Here is a 17354-nt window from a genome sequence, read left to right as displayed (position 1 = left end):
GGGCCTGTAATATCTAACCACTACACCACCGTGCCGCCTAATTTCATTATTATTATTATTATTATTATTATTATTATTTAAAAAGCGTTCTGCATCTGAATTTGCACCACATAAAACTTGTAGTGTGCACGTGCTCTTATTCCGCCTCTCGTCTCATCCAGGGATCCCTCCCTTCTGCACTGATGGGTCGATGTAGTTGTTCTTGAGAAACTCTCCTCAACAAATACCGCCTGACTATACGGGTGCACATTATTGACTAGCCCATCTGCCCCCCTCTGCCTCATTCATCATTGTGACACCCCCCCCCCCCCCATAGGATCCCAGCTGACCAAGCAAGCAGACGATTCGTAACCCACTGCACGGAACAATATTCACTACATTATCTATCTGTCCACTTTATCTTCACTGAGGAGGACCTACAATGCTGGGTTATAAAATGTTTAAAATAAAGCACAGGAGCTATTCATATCCCCTATCCCCTTCGGACACAAGGAAAAATACTATGGAACTTCATGTGTACAATTGCACACGTTATGTCCGAAGGGGATATGCTGTGGGGTGGCACGGTGGTGTAGTGGTTGGCGCTGTCGCCTCACAGAAAGAAGGTCCTGGGTTCGAGTCCAGGATCCAGCGAGGGCCTTTCTGTGCGGAGTTTGCATGTTCTCCCCGTGTCCGCGTGGGTTTCCTCCGGGTGCTCCGGTTTCCCCCACAGTCCAAAGACATGCAGGTTAGGTTAACTGGTGACTCTAAATTGACCGTAGGTGTGAATGTGAGTGTGAATGGTTGTCTGTGTCTATGTGTCAGCCCTGTGATGACCTGGCGACTTGTCCAGGGTGTACCCCGCCTTTCGCCCGTAGTCAGCTGGGATAGGCTCCAGCTTGCATGCGACCCTGTAGAACAGGATAAAGTGGCTACAGATGATGGATGGATGGGAGATGCTTTTTTTTTTTCCCCTTTTATAAAATCCAGTAGCCTTGAAAAGCACTTACCAAGCATGTCTGTCTATCCATCCTTTAAAGGTGACATACCCTTTTCCCACAAGTTGACACAGTTCCCTGAGGTCTTAATGAAATGTCTGTGACATGTTGTCTTTGGTCATTATAATACATAGAGCCAAATTACTCTATTCTGATTGGTTAGTCAAGGAGGGCTTTTTTTTCCTTAACACAGGGCCGTATTTCTGAAATGCTTTTGGCTAGTTCGTTGGAATGGGTAAAAAGCCAAACAAGTCCAAAAGCCTGACAAAACAAGATGATATTCTGTGGAAATGCAGTCCTCGTGTCGTGTCGCCGTGTCATGATTAAAGACGCTTTAGAAACCGATTCAAACGTGCAAGATAGTCTTGCGCCCTGATTGGTTCAGAAAACGTGAATGACAAATGTTGTGAACTTGAATGGCTTCCGAAGTATGAATTTGGCCCTATGGATTATAAACAAGTAATCATATGGTTCCTCGTAAAATTAAGGATCAATTGTGATTTCAAAGTTTTGAAATTGCCCGAGTCGCAAAACTTCGAAATCACTTGTGAAATTAATCCTTAATTTTATTCGACCCCATACGATTACCTATACAAATACCACAAGGATAAAGTACCACAGCTCCCTTCTCATCTTGTCTAAACAGCCCTGTTCAAAACAACCGAGGCGTGTGCCTGTTCTTTTAAATAATAAGCCCCTGCTCACCCCGCACCCCTCTTTCATCAGCCAATCAGAGAGCACTTTCCTCATGAATATTCATTCACAAAGGCAATTTTCAAGCCATGAGTGGAGACGGTCACTTGGATGAGGGGGTGGGATCATTCTAATGAGCTTGTGACATAGAAAAGAGGAGGCGAATCTGAACAGCTTGCTGAAGTTCATGTTTTTCATGAGTGTCTTTGGCTACGTTCACACTGCAGGCTGAAGTGACTCAAATCCGATCTTTTCGCCCATATGTGACCTGTATCCGATCTTTTATTGACAATATGAACGACACAGATCCGATTTTTTCAAATCCGACCCAGGCCGTTTGGATATGTGGTGCTAATTCCGATTCCTATCCGCTCTTTTCATATGCGACTTCAGTCTGAACCGCCAGGTCGCATTCATCCGACTTGCACGTCATCAACAAGCCACAAACGTCACTATTCTGCGCTGAAGTAGGCGGCGGGTCTCTCAAAAAAGTTACAACAACATGGCGCATAATCACGGGCGCAGATAGAGGGTGGGACGAGTCATATTTAAATTCACCTCGTTCGGTCCCCCCTTCTTATAGGGAGGAAAAAACGTCTATGCTGTCTTTCTTTGCATAAGGCAAACCTCACGGAAAAATCAAAAGACTAATTACCATTCGGTTTATTGAGGTGCACAGCAGTGTATACATATAGTTGCAACAACTCACATAAAACAAAGACTGATATTCGGTTGGTTGAGCTGCGCAGACTGCACAGGTTCGAGCTCGAGCTTGGTTGCTATGGTTACTAACAACAAGTTTGACAGGCATATCGGGGTTGGGGTTGGTTTGCTGGCAGCTTTGTCCCCCCCAGTTCAAAAAACGTATCTGCGCCCCTGCGCATGACATCAATGCGAGGGACGCTTCGGGCTGTGAAGGTTCTGAATCTTCTCAATGGAAGGACGCAGAGGTTAGGGAGCTGATTTCCATTTGGGGGGATACAGCTATTCAAGCTAGATTGGATGAGTCATACCGCAACCGGGCGGTTTTACTTCCGTAAACACTGGCCATGCTCACTGCGTGTGACGTCGTCGTATCCTGCAATGCGCATGCGGAACACTTTTAGGTCGCTTTTCGTTCATACTGAGGATCACATACAAGTCGCATATTTGTTAATGTGAACGACCTCACAAAAAAATCGGATTTCACAAAAAAATCGGAATTGAGCATTAAGCCTTGCAGTGTGAACGTAGCATTATTTCAGAGTTTGTGGGTTGGTCAGCGCTCCAGATACCCAAATGCATGCATACAAGAACTGAAAATGAGTTGTTGGGGGCGGGGTTTAAATATGTCCCTTTAAGTAACCATGATCGATCTGGAGCTTATGCTGGGAAACACTGGGTGGGAGGCGGGAATACATTCTGAATGGGACACCAGGCCATCACAGAGCACCATACACACACATCTCACTCACTCATTTTCACTTCGGGGCAATTTAGCATAGCCGTAGTAACCCGAGGTCAGGAACTGTGAGATGGTAAAAATACCCTCTTTGTAAAGAGCAGCTAATATGGCAGAAAGTTGCATTGATTACTGATTTGTGTTTCTGATTGATTGCCCAGATACTAAAGCCTCCTCCTGTACATTGCTGTTGTTGACTCTGCTTGTGTGTGCTTTTTATTTCAGCCCACACCTTTGAGACAATGGCTGTATCAGAGAGGGCAGAACACAGCGGTGGGACAGACTGTATCTGCACAGAGTTCCTCCAAAGCACTCCCCAGTGCAGCATCAGATCGGATTGTGGGGCGCTGGCTGGTGGGCTGCAGTGGCCTCGTTTTGGGCGCGGTTGTTCTGGGAGGAGTAACCAGGTCAGAAATATTGGAAACCAATACATCATGACCTAAATGCCTTGAGTTTCACTACAGTTTAATTGATGTAAGTGGTGGTTCCAAACCCTAGTCCTGGTGTGGTCCTGATCTGCAGTGTTTGTGTGTTTTTCCCTACTGTAGACAGACACACACACTGAGTGAGCGAGCGAGAACTGTTCAACATGGCATACTAAAAGAAAAAGAAAGAAAGCACAACTTTTATCCATCACACACTTGTGAAATTCCTCTCTGCATTTAACCCATCTGAAGCAGTGAACACACGTGAGCAATGAACACACACACATACCCAGAGCAGTGGGCAAACATGCTAACAGCGCCCGGGGAGCAGTTGGGAGTTCAGTGCCTCGCTCAAGCACACCTCAGCCTAAGGCCGTCCCATATTAACCTAACCGCATGTCTTTGGACTGTGGGGGAAACCGAAGCACCCAGGGGAAACCCACACAGACACGGGGAGAACATGCAAATTCCGCACAGAAAGGCCCTCGCCGGCCGCTGGGCTCGAACCCGGACCTTCTTGCTGTGAAGCAACCATGCTAACCACTCCACCACCGTGCCACCCAAAACTATGCATATTACTTGTATTAAACTTGTGAAAGTGTTCATATAATGTTTTCTATACAACATGAGTATTTCCATAACATTAATAAACATCAAGAAGTATAGATTCTCTCACACACAAACACAAAAAATGTATGTAGTGTAAATGTAGGCAGCCATGGCCTGAAGGGTCACTAGTTCGATTCCCGGGACCGGCAGGAAAAATGTGAAGGGAGTTAAGTGAATGAACAGCACTTTCCCCTCCCACTGTATCATGGCTGAAGTGCCCTTGAGCAAGGCATCTAACTCCCAACTGCTCCCCAGGTGCTATAGCACAGCTGCCCACTGCTCTGGGTATACCGTATGTGTGTGCACATTGCTCACTTCTGTGTGCATGTTCACTGGGGCTGTAACGATACACCCAACTCATGATTCGATTCGTATCGCGATTTTTGACCCACGATTCGATACGCCCACGATTTTTTTTTTAAAAAGTTTTTTTTAAAGTAGTAAATTTGACTTATTAACATTTACTTAATTACATTAACTATTTAATAACAAATAATTCAGACCACTGCAGAGAATGAGTAATATGTATGCAAAAATGAACAAATGTATATCCAAAGATTGTTTGTTTTATTTCTCAAAATAATACTGTTGAGCCGGAAGCTCTGTTTTTTTCGGTTCTGAAAAAGTCATTTTTCCAAATCGTGTAAATCCGTCAAGATTTTTTTTTGGGGGGGGGCTCTCTCACTGTCTCACTCTCATAGGGCCAATGATTTTCTGTGATCGCGGAAAACAGATGGAAATTACAGAATTTTTATGGTGAAACATTGCTCGCGTGTCAAAATGTAACTGCCGCAGAAGGCTTCCGCCCAAGCAGACATGCCTTCAGTGTTGCCAGATATTGCTAACGTTTTCCACCCCAAAATATGTTCAAAACCAGCCAAAAAGCACCTAAACCCGCCCAATCTGGCAACACTGCATGCCTTTCCGGTCAAGTGATTGTGATTGGCTTGTGGCACACCTAGCCAGCCAATGAGCTGCTTGTTTACAGATTCGCTCCCCGCGTCGCAACCAGAATGGCGACCGCTTAAAAGAAATGAATGCTCTGCCAGTGGCGAGTGTGGACGTTGCGTGACTCGCAGAAGATTGTCACAGGTCGGCGAAAAAACGACTTACTAATAGATATAAAAAAATAAAAGTAATTTAAGTAAGTTTAAAATGTAATTTAAATAAAAAGTAAAGTATTCATAAATTGAAGTTTGGAAGCGCCTCTGTTTTTGGGCTGAGGAGAAGTTTGAAAGGGTGTACCGCGATTCTGCCTTCTTGTATCGCGATACGGATCGTGGCTCTGCGTATCTCGATTTCGATACGCATATCGTTACAGCCCTAATGTTCACTGCTTCAGATGGGTTAAATGCAGAGGAGGAATTTCACTGTGTGCTTAAGTCTGTGCTTGAGTGTACATGTGACAGAGGCTGCTTCTTCTAAATTCATCAATACTCATCAGTGACAGAACTTTTACAGATGTGAATACAGTGACTGTGTCTTGCTCTGGAAATCTAATTGAGCTATGTTGTTCAAAAGTTTGCTTTCACTTGGAAAACTGGTGTACAGCCTTTTGTGGATGCAAGGTGTGTGTCCAGTATATCAGACACAGCCAGAGGCTGTAACTAGACATGGAAAGCCAAGGTGTAAAGAGAAAACGGAATATTCATCCCCCTTGGTGTTTGTCCTGTTTTTTGCATTACAAGATGGAATTAAAATGGATTTTTGGAGGGTTAGCACCATATGGTTTACACAACACGCCGACCACTTTAAAGGTGAAAATTGTTTTTTATTGTGACACAAACAGTAATTAGGATTTGGGAAAAAAAAACCAGAAATCTGGAGTGTGCATAGGTATTCACCCCCTTTTGTATGAAACCCCTAAATAAGAGCTGCTCCAACCAATTCACTTCATAAGTCACATAATTAGTTGATTAAGATCTACCTGTGTGCAATCAGTGTCACATGATGTCTGTATAAATCAACCTGTTCTGGAAGGACCCTGACTCTGCAACACTACTAAGCAAGCAACATGAAAACCAAGGAGCCTCCAAACAGGTCAGAGACAAAGTTGTGAAGTATAGATCAGGGTTGGGTTATAAAAAATATCCCAAACTTTGAATATCCCAGGGAGCACCATTCAATCCATTATAGCAAAATGGAAAGAATATGGCACCACTACAAACCTGACGAGAAGGCCGTCCACCAAAACTCACAGACCGGGCAAGGAGGGCATTAATCAGAGATGCAACAAAGACACCAAAGATGACACTGAAGGAGCTGCAAAGATCCACAGCAGAGATGGGAGTATCTGTCCATAGGACCACTTTCAGCCGTACACTCCACAGAGTGGGGCTTTATGGAAGAGTGGCCAGAAAAAGTCATTGCTTAACCCTCGTATAGTGTGTTTTTTTTTTTTTTTTTTTTTTTTAAAACCATGTATGCTGCTCGTATATTGCTTGTAATTGGGGTGAAGTAAACATCTGTTAAGCATTTCATGTAAAATTGTTTGTGTTAAATTTAAAGCACCAAAATGCAGCGGGTCCACCAGACCCACAAACACTGGCTGAGTAACAAAAATATGAACACCACACAAGGGTTGAGAACACGTTTGGAGTTTGCCCAGCAGCCTGTAGCAGACTCCCCAAACACATGGAAGAAGATTCTCTGGTCAAATGAGACTAAAATTGATTTTTTTTTTTTTGGCCATCATGGGAAATGCCATGTGTGGCGCAAACCCAACACCCTGAGAACACCATTCCTACAGTGAAGCATGGTGGTGGCAGCATCATGCTGTGGGGATATTTTTCATCTGCAGGGACAGGAAAGCTGGTCAGGACTGAAGGAAAGATGGATGGCATTAAATACAGGGCAATTCTGGAGGAAAACCTGTTTGACTCGGCCAGAGGTTTGAGACTGGGACGAAGGTTCACGTTCCAGCAGGACAACAGCCTTAAACATATTGCTAAAGCTACACTGGAGTGGTTTAAAGGGAATCATTTAAATGTCTTGGCCTAGTCAAAGCCCAGAACTCGGTCCAATTGAGAATCTGTGGCATAACTTGAAGATTGCTGTACACCAACGCAACCCATCTCACTTGAAGGAGCTGGAGCAGTTTTGCCTTGAGGAATGGGCAAAAATCCCAGTGGCTAGATGTGCTAAGCTAATAGAGACATACCCCAAGAGACTTATAGCTGTAATTGCAGCAAAAGGTGGCTATACAAAGTATTGACTTTTAGGGTGGAAACCTATGCACACTCCAGATTTCTGGGTTTTTTTTCATCTTAATTATTGTTTGTGTCATAATAAAACAGCAATTTGTACCTTTAAAGTGGTAGGCATGTTGTGTAAATTAAATGGTACTAACCCTCCAAAAATCCATTTTAATTTCAGCTTGTAATGCGACAAAACAGGACAAACACCAAAGGGGATGAATACTTTTGCAAGACACTATATGTTGCAGATGCCCAGCAAAGGTGCCTTATTAAAGTTATTGTCTGTTGGGTTCTATTCAGAGTTGAGTAACACACACTTTGTTTAATGTAAAATTTGTGCCCATTGGTATTCGGACCACAGGCTTGAAAAAAGGGGACGGTTCGTCCTTCCTGGAATCCTCTGTGCCAAGTAGAGTGTCCTTTTTTTTTTTTTTTTTTTTTTTTTTAATGTTAGTGATATTCGAAAATCAATCTGCAACAATTTGGTGACATCCCAGGTCATGCATCTTAAATTGTCCCGTGAAATGGAAGATATTTTGTCAGAGTATCTATATTTTAAATTCTTTGAACTGAGCCATTCCGTTTTCATATGGTTGTTCCTTTGTAATGGACCAGAACTGGCCTTTGGCTGTAAATGCACTCGAACCATGGAATGTCATCTGAGGCCCTATTTCCATACAAATCGTATTTCCAGGAAAGTTGTGATATTTTCCAAAATACAATAAAAACAAAAATCTGGGTTTTTTGTTTTTTGTTTGCTTGTAACTGACAATAGTACAAAAAATATTTTCAGTAGTATTTTTGTAAATATAAACGAAGTTAGAATTTCTTGTGTTGAGCCTGCAACACACTCAAATAAGTTGGGACAGAGGCAAAATAAGATAATGGGAAAATAAATGCTTTTTTTTTGGCAATAAAACTTTTCATCTAATTTTTTCTTTCAAAAACATTATGGGTAATTCGATTTGTGTGAATTGTTACATACCTAGACAGAGATGTCCAGAAGTGCTGGCAACTAGCAGTTTTCTCCGCCTACACAGACGGTCTGCGCTGACTACTCAATCCCAGAAAAAACTCAACTTGCCTTTCAATGTTCAAGGTTTTTTTTGTTTTGTTTTGTTTTTTTTAAAATCGTCTTCGCTGCCCATAATTTGCAGCAAATCCAATTATTCCACCATGAAATTGTCTTTGATTCGGATTCCATCATGACTGGGAGCAACGCCATATTTGTTGATCGATTCTCGCGCTCTGATTGATTGGCTTAGCCGGACCACATGACCACGTATGTAGTTATGTTATAGAGCCAGGCAGCATACTACAGAGGGTAACTGAGAAAGCCAAGCGTGCATGCACCCATCTGGAGGGAAATTTCATACATGTTTTGCAAGTATTTTACAGGGAAATGGTTAGTCATGTATTAGCTGAGAATGCACCAGAAGGCAGGTAAATTTTCAAAGTTTTCTTGGGGGGGCATGCTCCCAGACCTCCCTAGCATTAGCGTACCTTTGGCAAATTCCAGAGCTGCCTACTACTTTTTATTCATTTTAGCCGACTACTTTAATTTTTTTTTCTGGAGAACCCTGCTAGGTAATCATAATGTTGCTATTATTATAAAAAGCCGACCTAGAAACACAGATATAAATGTGTTTTTGATGTCCAAGCTGGGTGCCATAGCAACATATAAAATGCATACTAAAAAAAACCCTCTTTATTTAACAATAAGTCACATGGAAGTTTAAGGCATTTCACCTTTTAAACATTTAAGGCTCTTTTGTCATATACATAAGCTTTACCATTCCTTAATTCTATGTGGAAAATTCAGTCATTAAAATTCTGATCAGAAGATCAATTGCTATTTTTCCCTTTAAACCAGGTCCTATACTCTCAGCTGTGCCAGAGGCACTGCAGTTGGTACAGTGGTTCCTTACAAAATCTGTTAAAATGTGCTTTGTGTGCAACTGAAGCTGATTTGTTTATCCAGACTGACCGAGTCGGGCCTCTCCATGGTGGACTGGCACTTGGTGAAAGAGATGAAGCCGCCTCAGACACAGGCTGAGTGGGAGGCAGAGTTCTCTAAATACCAACAGTTTCCTGAGTTTAAAATGTGAGTCTGATTTTTCTCCTGTGGGTACCCACACTAATGCTTACTCCATTTTTTTTTTTTTTAACAAATTTATATTTAACTATTTAATTGGGTGGTAATGTTTGTAATACCTGTTTTTTCATTGTGAAAAGGAAAATGTGCTTCAGTTTTAGCAATTTTATTTTTATATTAAGGCAAAATCAACATAATAGAAGAAAATTAAAATAAGTTTTAAGTGATGGTGGTCAGGTCACAGGATACAAGAGGTTGGAGGTAATGAGCAGACACTCTTGATCAACCCTATCCGCTCCCTCACACGATCTTGACCAGTCCCCCTCACTTTCATAGAATTTCTTGACTAATCCCTCCCACTCCCACAGTCGTTCTTCACCAATCAGACTTGCTACCACAAATGCTGTCGATAAATATCCCCACCACCCCATACACTCTTGACCAATCCTTCCCTCTCCTGCAAACACTCTTGACCAGTCCCTTGTGTTGTCACAGATGCTATTGACCAGTTTTTCCCAGTCCCACAGACACTCTTAACCAATCCAACTTGCTCTTGCAATAATTCTTGACCAGTCCTGCCCACACCTGCAGGTACTCTTGACTAATCCAGCCCACTGTTACAGACGATTTTGGCCAACTCCTGCAGACACTCTTGACCAGTCCGTCCTGTTTCTGTAGACACACTTGATCAATATCCTTCACTACCCCAAACACTCCAATCCCACCTACTTCCACACTCTTGACCAATCCCTCATACTCCCCTATATGGTCCGCATAACCAATCACACTACTCCTGCAGACACTCTTGACCAATCCCAACTGATCGTCTGTGCACTCTTGAATAATGGCGCGCTCTCCAACAGACCCTTTTGACCAATCCCTCCTGTTCCTGTAAAGACTCTTGCCCAATTCCTTCCTCTCCTGCAGACACTCTTGACCAATCCCACCTGCTCCTATAAGCACTCTTGACCAATCTTCCACAGACATTCATGAGCAATACCCCCACTCAGCCAGACACTCTTGACTAATCCCACCCATTCCTACAAGCACTTTTGCCCAATCTTCTACAGACAATCTTGATCAGCAGCAGCACCCCCCCCCCCCCCCCCCCAAGCCAGACACTCTTGGCCAATCTTGTCAATCCATCACTCTCCCTTATACACACTTGACAAGTCAGGCCCACTCCTGAAAACACTCGTGACGAATCCCACCTGCTCCTGCAGACAATCTTGACCAATCCTGCTCACTCCAACACAGAATCTTGACCTGTTTCTCAAAATACAATGAAATAGAAATACATAGGACATAGGTTTATATTTTTTTGGTAATGATGAACATCTGAGAAACCGAACACAAACATGTTGCTATTGGTTCCTTGTTATTCCTAATATCAGTTCACGTTTATCATGTACACTACCTTCATTTCCAACAGAATGAACCATGACATGACCCTTACTGAGTTTAAGTTCATCTTCTACATGGAGTGGGCGCACCGTATGTGGGGAAGGCTAGTGGGGTTGGCTTACATCTTGCCCACCATGTATTTCTGGAAGAAAGGTTACTTCAACCGGTCAATGAAGGCTCGTGTGCTGGGCCTGTGTGGCTTCGTTTTCTTCCAGGTATAGTAACAAAAAGTCCTATTCTGAAACTTTTTAGTTTTATATATACAGTAAGACTCATATAAGACTAGCTTGACCAAACATGAACAGAAGCTGCTGAATGGCAGTTAGCAGTGTCTTGTGCAGAATGCAAGGGGATAATATGCACCATCATTTGTTCTTTGTACCCACAGCTAACATGGTTATGCTTAATTGTAGCTAGTACGTGTATTGAAGCTGTAAGTTTGCAAATTGTCATTTGTGTGTACAAGTCTTTTGCTATCTTGTCCCCCCCATCATAAAATCTCATTGTTAGTGAGGTTGGGTAGCATTAATATGAGTTATATTGTGAAAAACATGTAGTCCATTGCCTTATTCATTGAAGTTATGTAGAAATGAGTGCAGAATAAAAGGAAAGCATTCAACAGGCTATAAAAATTTGAGGAAAGAAGAAACGGGGGGGTAACAGAAGTGGGCTCGTAACCCATCCATCCATTATCTGTAGCCACTTTATCCTGTTCTACAGGGTCGCAGGCAAACTGGAGCCTATCCCAGCTGACTACGGGTGAAAGGCGGGGTACACCCTGGACAAGTCGCCAGGTCATCACAGGGCTGACACATAGACACAGACAACCATTCACACTCACATTCACACCTACGGTCAATTTAGCCCATGTTTACATTAGACCGTATCAGCGGATCATCAGATTAACGTTTTTAAAACGATTAGTGTGCACACAGCAACACCAATACACGATTTGCGTGCACACAGCAATACCAATACATGGATACGCTCAGCTCCGCAGGCATCCTGCGCTCCAAATCACTCTGCCCTGAACAGCGAGTGCCCTCTGGAGGGTGCGCACTCCGGCCCTGCGCAGCTCACACAGCGCACGAGTGAAGTGAACAAGCTGTGATTCGGGACTGAGCCGCTGTGTGTGAGATCCCAGCGCATATCACTTACCACTTGCAAGTGGAAGGATGGCAAGCCTAAAGACAATCATAACTACACAATGGGCCGTATTTGCATCAGTATTTGCAGTATTTTCATACTTTTATGCTCTTTAATGAAAGGTGATACAAGGCGGAAGTCCGCACCGTTTTTCAGCAGTCACGTCACATGACCAACGCCAGCGAATCAGGAAGGTGGATGTCACAGTGACGTTGTCCAATGAGACGCCAGCTAGAGCTCAGCACAGCGTATCCGCGTATTCTCAATGTTTACACAGCACCGGAGCTGACACGATCTGGATTGAATACGTGGACGCTGGCGGATTCCCATGTCCCAGCGTTTCCAGGCGGTTTAATGTAAACGGACAGTGCATCCGCGAAGAAAACGAGACAGATACGGTCTAATGTAAACGTAGCCTTAGAGTCACCAGTTAACCTAACCTGCATGTCTTTGGACTGTGGGGGAAACCGGAGGGGCTCGTAACCCTGCTACTAAAATGTGTACATGTAGATGATAATACTGTAGCTCTGTGGAGGTATGTGCTATGAAGAGATGCCTCTCTACTTCCTGGATAGGAAAACCCAAAATGACGACAAACTAAAGCTTATCAGTACAAATTTAAGAATATTTAATGATGAATGACAATTTAGTTAGCTATTACTTAATCATTAAATGTTTGTTTCAATAGTTATGAAATTATTTTAAATATGTTTGCATAGTAAAATACCATTTTTAAATATTAAAATGACATTGGAAAGAAAAATCTAGAAGGACTTATCAACAATAATAACTGAAGTAGATTAATGCCCAATCACACACTCGTTCACACTTCCATAGTACTGTGGCACAACGTCTATCAATAGTCTTAAAAATCCAAAGTATAAAATTGTCTTATCAGTATATTAATAACTATTTGTCTCCAATTAATTATGTTGGGAGTGCTTTTAAGAGAAAATCTGTTCAATGTGTGGTTGTAAGTTCATGGTCACAGATGATCCAAATAAAGGTTGCGTGTGTGTGTAAGATGCAAGTTCCAAGGAGCTGCGCTGTAGTGCTGTGTGCAAGTCGCTTATACACACACTTGAGTGTGTGTGTGTGAATACAACCCCTGGCAAAAAATATGGAATCGCTACTCTTGGAGGATGTTCATTCAGCTTTTTAGTTCAGTGTTTCCCACAGAAATTTTGGAGACTATGGGGGGGGCGTGGCGTGCGTGTCCAGTTGAATTGCAGGGGTGCGCGGGGGGTTGTTTAGCGCATGGTGCATGTGTCCGGTTGAATTGCAAGGGTGCGCGGGGGTTGTTTAGCCTACTAATACTACTAAACTAAGACTAACAAAGAACAAATTCGTTGGTATTGGTTATGCACCTTGTATTTTATTTTAGCATGTTGCTACAGAGGGCAGTCCTACAAGAAGAACATATTACAGATAGCAACCAAACCAAAAATCCTACAATACTTCACACCCTGAATTCCTACAAAAAGTCCTACAAAACAAGGACTTCTAGCTCTGCTGTATGTCAAAAGTGACCCTGACAAATGCCTGCCCTATTTACAAAGACCACACCCTGCACTTGTGCATTTGATTTTTCTTGGCTTTGAGAAAGCGTTCGAGTGCCCTTTCATAATTTTATATCTTCTGGTTGTGGCCCGTTAATGGAAATCCTCAAGCAGGCGGCCAGGTGCTCTCCTTGCAGTCTGTTCCGAAGGTCTGTTTTGACCTAAAATGGCAAACAACTTGTTACTACAATGAGTCACGTGATTGTAGAGCTCACTCTGAAATATTTAATGAAGTGAAAGTGAGCTTGAACTTAGATGGGATTTGAGCATAAAAACAATGGGTAAATGTAAATTGAAATTCACATCACTGGTTTGCCTGCAGATGTCCTTACCCTGTTCATTGTGGAAAAGTCTCTTTTTCACAATTCACGCTCGACACCGGCACAACAAGGGCAATCGCTGCTAAGTGGCTGAGTAATGGGTATATCTGCCCCCATTCATCGCACTCACTTGCTAGGAGTGTTATACCAATTTTGATGTGTTCACACTTATACCGGTACGAAAGTGGTATAACTGTATCGATACAAAGTATACCGGTACAGTTTAGTGCATCTGTCCACACTAGCGAGAAATGTTTGCGGTTTTCTTTCACGGTAGTTGAAATGCGCATGCGCGAAATGTTTCCGTGGTTACCGAGTAACTTCCTTCCGAGAATATGGCGGATGAAACAACGTGTGTGTGCTTTTTGTTGTCAATGTACAGTCTGTATTTCTGGTGGTCATTTATTCAGCCGAATCGTATAAAACGCGCGAGGCAGTTGAGAAAGAAACAAACGAATCTCTGTTCTTCACTATTTTATTCAGCAAAGACATTGATTGAGGCGTGTGACTTTGCGCATTATATTTGTATCGATACAGAACCGCTTCATCTGTCCACACTACAGCGAAGCGCTACAGTACCGATACTGTACCGGTACGAAACCCATACATTTGTGGGTTTCATACTGATACAGTTATACCACTACAGTACCGGTATAGTTGCTAGTGTGGACGGGTGTTGCGGTACGAAAGTAGTATCGTATCGGTACAAAATCCCTAGTGTGGACAGGGTATTTGACATCCTGACAAAGACAGCAAGCAGTTGATGTTAGGCCTGCCTCAGTCACTACCTCTTCATTCTGAGGTGAATTTCGATTCCTCTTTTTGAAATAATTCAAAATGCTCATGATCTGAATTAATAAAACAAATTTAGCATCAGTTTAATAAGGATCGGAGATTTTCTGTTACAGCTGTAGCGTCTACAGTAAGGCTGACATTGTCACCTGACATTCAACGCGTTGCATTAAGGCCTACGTTAGTGGAGAAGCACTCATCAGTAAATTTGAAAATGATCAAACTCGAGTCAAGAAGTTAATTTAATTAAGTAGGTAACTAATGCCGCTTTTCCACTACAAACGCGGCTGAGTCAGGCTGAGCCGTGCCGTGCTGAGTCGAGCTGAGCGTGGCTGTTGGAGATGCATTTCGACTACAACCGCGCTGAACCGTGCTGGCTGGAAGTGGGTGGACACATTGGGTGGAGTTAGCGAAAGTGGGTGGACGTTACGTGATGTTGTTAAGCAGCGCAAACAGTGACATCAGTGACCTTTTTAGCGGTAGTCTCACGACCCGAATAGTAAACAATAAACATGGAGGACATGGAGTCGTTAGTGTTGCTGGTCTTGGTGCTGTGGCTTGTTGTCACCGACAACGCCAACAGATACTGGCAAGAGCGTATAGATGAGGCGAGGCGCCTAAGGCTTCATAATTCTCGTAATTCGTAATTCTTCTTCTTCCGGGTTTACGGTGTTTACAGATCCCAGCGTGCTCGCGGGGCGTGTGTGGGCATGTGAGGACACTCCTCCTCACCAATCAGTGCACAGGGGAGTGTCTGCTCACGCCCCTAGCCCCACTCGGCACGGTTTGGCTCGCTTCAGCCCTACTCCAAAACGGTGCGAGTTTTAGGGGCTAAGCAGGGCTGAAGCGAGCCGAGTCGTGCTGTTTTTTGGTAGTCGAAACGCGAGCCGTGTCGGGCTGAAGCGAGCTGAAGTGAGCTGAAAAAGGGTAGTGGAAAAGGGCCATAACATTACATTCCCTTAATTATGTGGCCTAATAGCTTCACCTTTAGAAGGTAGTCTATTAGAAAAGGCTAAAAATAATTTAAATGTCTTCCGTCTCCCCAGTAACAAATTGTGTTAAGGCTACTAGCACTAATTCTCAAAAGTGGCATCGAAGTTCGCTCTCTGTTAGAATAGACTACTTTTCCCTTTTAACATGTACATGCAGACCTAGATTAGTTTATCACTGCTGTCACTTCACGTCTCCATCACTTGGATAGACTGCGCACATATAATGTCAAGCGGGAAGCACTTCGCTGGTGAATTTGGAAACGACCTGATCCTGGTAGGATGATAAAGTTAATTTGACGAATTAGATAACTACGTAGGGCTAACTAATATTGCCTCAAAATAGCCTACTGTTGCCTTACAGAAAAAGTAGGTTTGCCAGCACGAAATGGACAAAGTAAACAAAGTTACTGAAACAATACACTTAACGTCATCCATCAATGCGCTCTCCATACGCCTATAAAGCACAATAGCGTAGCCTAAATGTCACCACCTCAATCGTGTCAAAGGCTACATAAAGTTGTATAAACTTGCCTTATGTAGATGCAGACAGGATGTAGCTTATCAGAGTTGTCTCCTCACGCTGTCTCAGATAGGCAACGCACGCAATGTCAGGCCGGGTGCGTCAGTGTCGCCGTGTGTGCAGGCGGGCGGGCGCGGACTGAGACTATGGCGGCCCAAATTAGACTATGGCGGGCCGCCATAGTCTCGTCAATGTGTGGGAAACACTGTAGTTGTATAAACTAGGTGGGCTGTTGGGGATCTTCTTGTACCACCGAGTGTGCTGTAAATGAATAAAATTGGAACCCAGTACCATAAAAAGCTTGATGGCTGATGGAGATGAGTCACTGGCAGAGCAGAGGGTGACTGCAGTGGTGCCTTTGTCTTTGATTGATGGTCAAGGAGTACCTTAGGCTACATCCACACGACAACGGCAACGAGATTTTTTTTTTTTTTTTAAATATCGCGTCCACACGGGCAACGGATCAGTAAAATTTCAGGTACATATGGCAACGCAACGCTTGCTGAAAACGATGCAATACACATGCCACACCTCTACGTGCGCTGTAAGACGGTCCCATCGGAGACACCAGAACAATAGAAGAAGTAGACGCATGCACATAAACCCCTTCTTCTGTAGCATCAGCCACATAAAGTTTTGATTATTAATCAGTAGCGTAAAATGAAAGACGCGGAAAGAGGAATGAACGGGGGTAGATGGAAGCCGGTACGCCAACATTCTGATATCCTCCAGAATTCTTTAATGGTCCGGAATAAATTGAATGCTACACGTTGATGGATTACTTTGTTCTTCTACGCCCTTTTTGAGGAATGTATTGTCGGACTTAAACCAACATCTGAAGAGGTGAGATCGCTCCTTTTTTTTACCCCCCTATTTTTGCTGGCGGGATTGTTTTTGTTTTTGGAAAGCGCACGGGTGGTGCGCGGTTTGGTACTGCTTCCGCAGTGTTTGGACTAAAGACTCTGCCCTAAGGGCTATTTTTTTTCTCTCTCTCTCTCTCTCTCTCTCTCTCTCTCTCTCTGTCTGTCTGTCACTTCGCACCATTACACAATAAATATTCACAGTGAAAATATTCTGTAAGCGCGTTTCATGAACCAAGTTATAGGATTTGTTGACAACACGCATCGAGTTCGTTACACTTCTATCCGGCGTGAAGCACTGACAGTCATGTGGTTGTGATGTCA

General features: G+C 43.3%; 1 protein-coding gene across 1 annotated transcript in view; it reads left to right on the top strand.

Annotated features, from left to right (window-relative positions):
- Positions 1-17354, top strand: part of LOC132883369 (cytochrome c oxidase assembly protein COX15 homolog) — a 51024-nt gene that overhangs the window by 2007 nt on the left and 31663 nt on the right. Inside the window, exons 2-4 of the mRNA XM_060916910.1 lie at positions 3337-3518; positions 9324-9446; positions 10870-11056. Of these exons, the coding sequence (XP_060772893.1) occupies positions 3337-3518; positions 9324-9446; positions 10870-11056 (492 nt within the window). The remainder of the gene's footprint in view (positions 1-3336; positions 3519-9323; positions 9447-10869; positions 11057-17354) is intronic.

The sequence above is a fragment of the Neoarius graeffei genome, chromosome 3, assembly GCF_027579695.1.
Source record: "Neoarius graeffei isolate fNeoGra1 chromosome 3, fNeoGra1.pri, whole genome shotgun sequence".
In the NCBI taxonomy this organism is placed as follows: Eukaryota; Metazoa; Chordata; class Actinopteri; order Siluriformes; family Ariidae; genus Neoarius; species Neoarius graeffei.
This window is presented reverse-complemented; position numbering and strand designations above follow the sequence as displayed.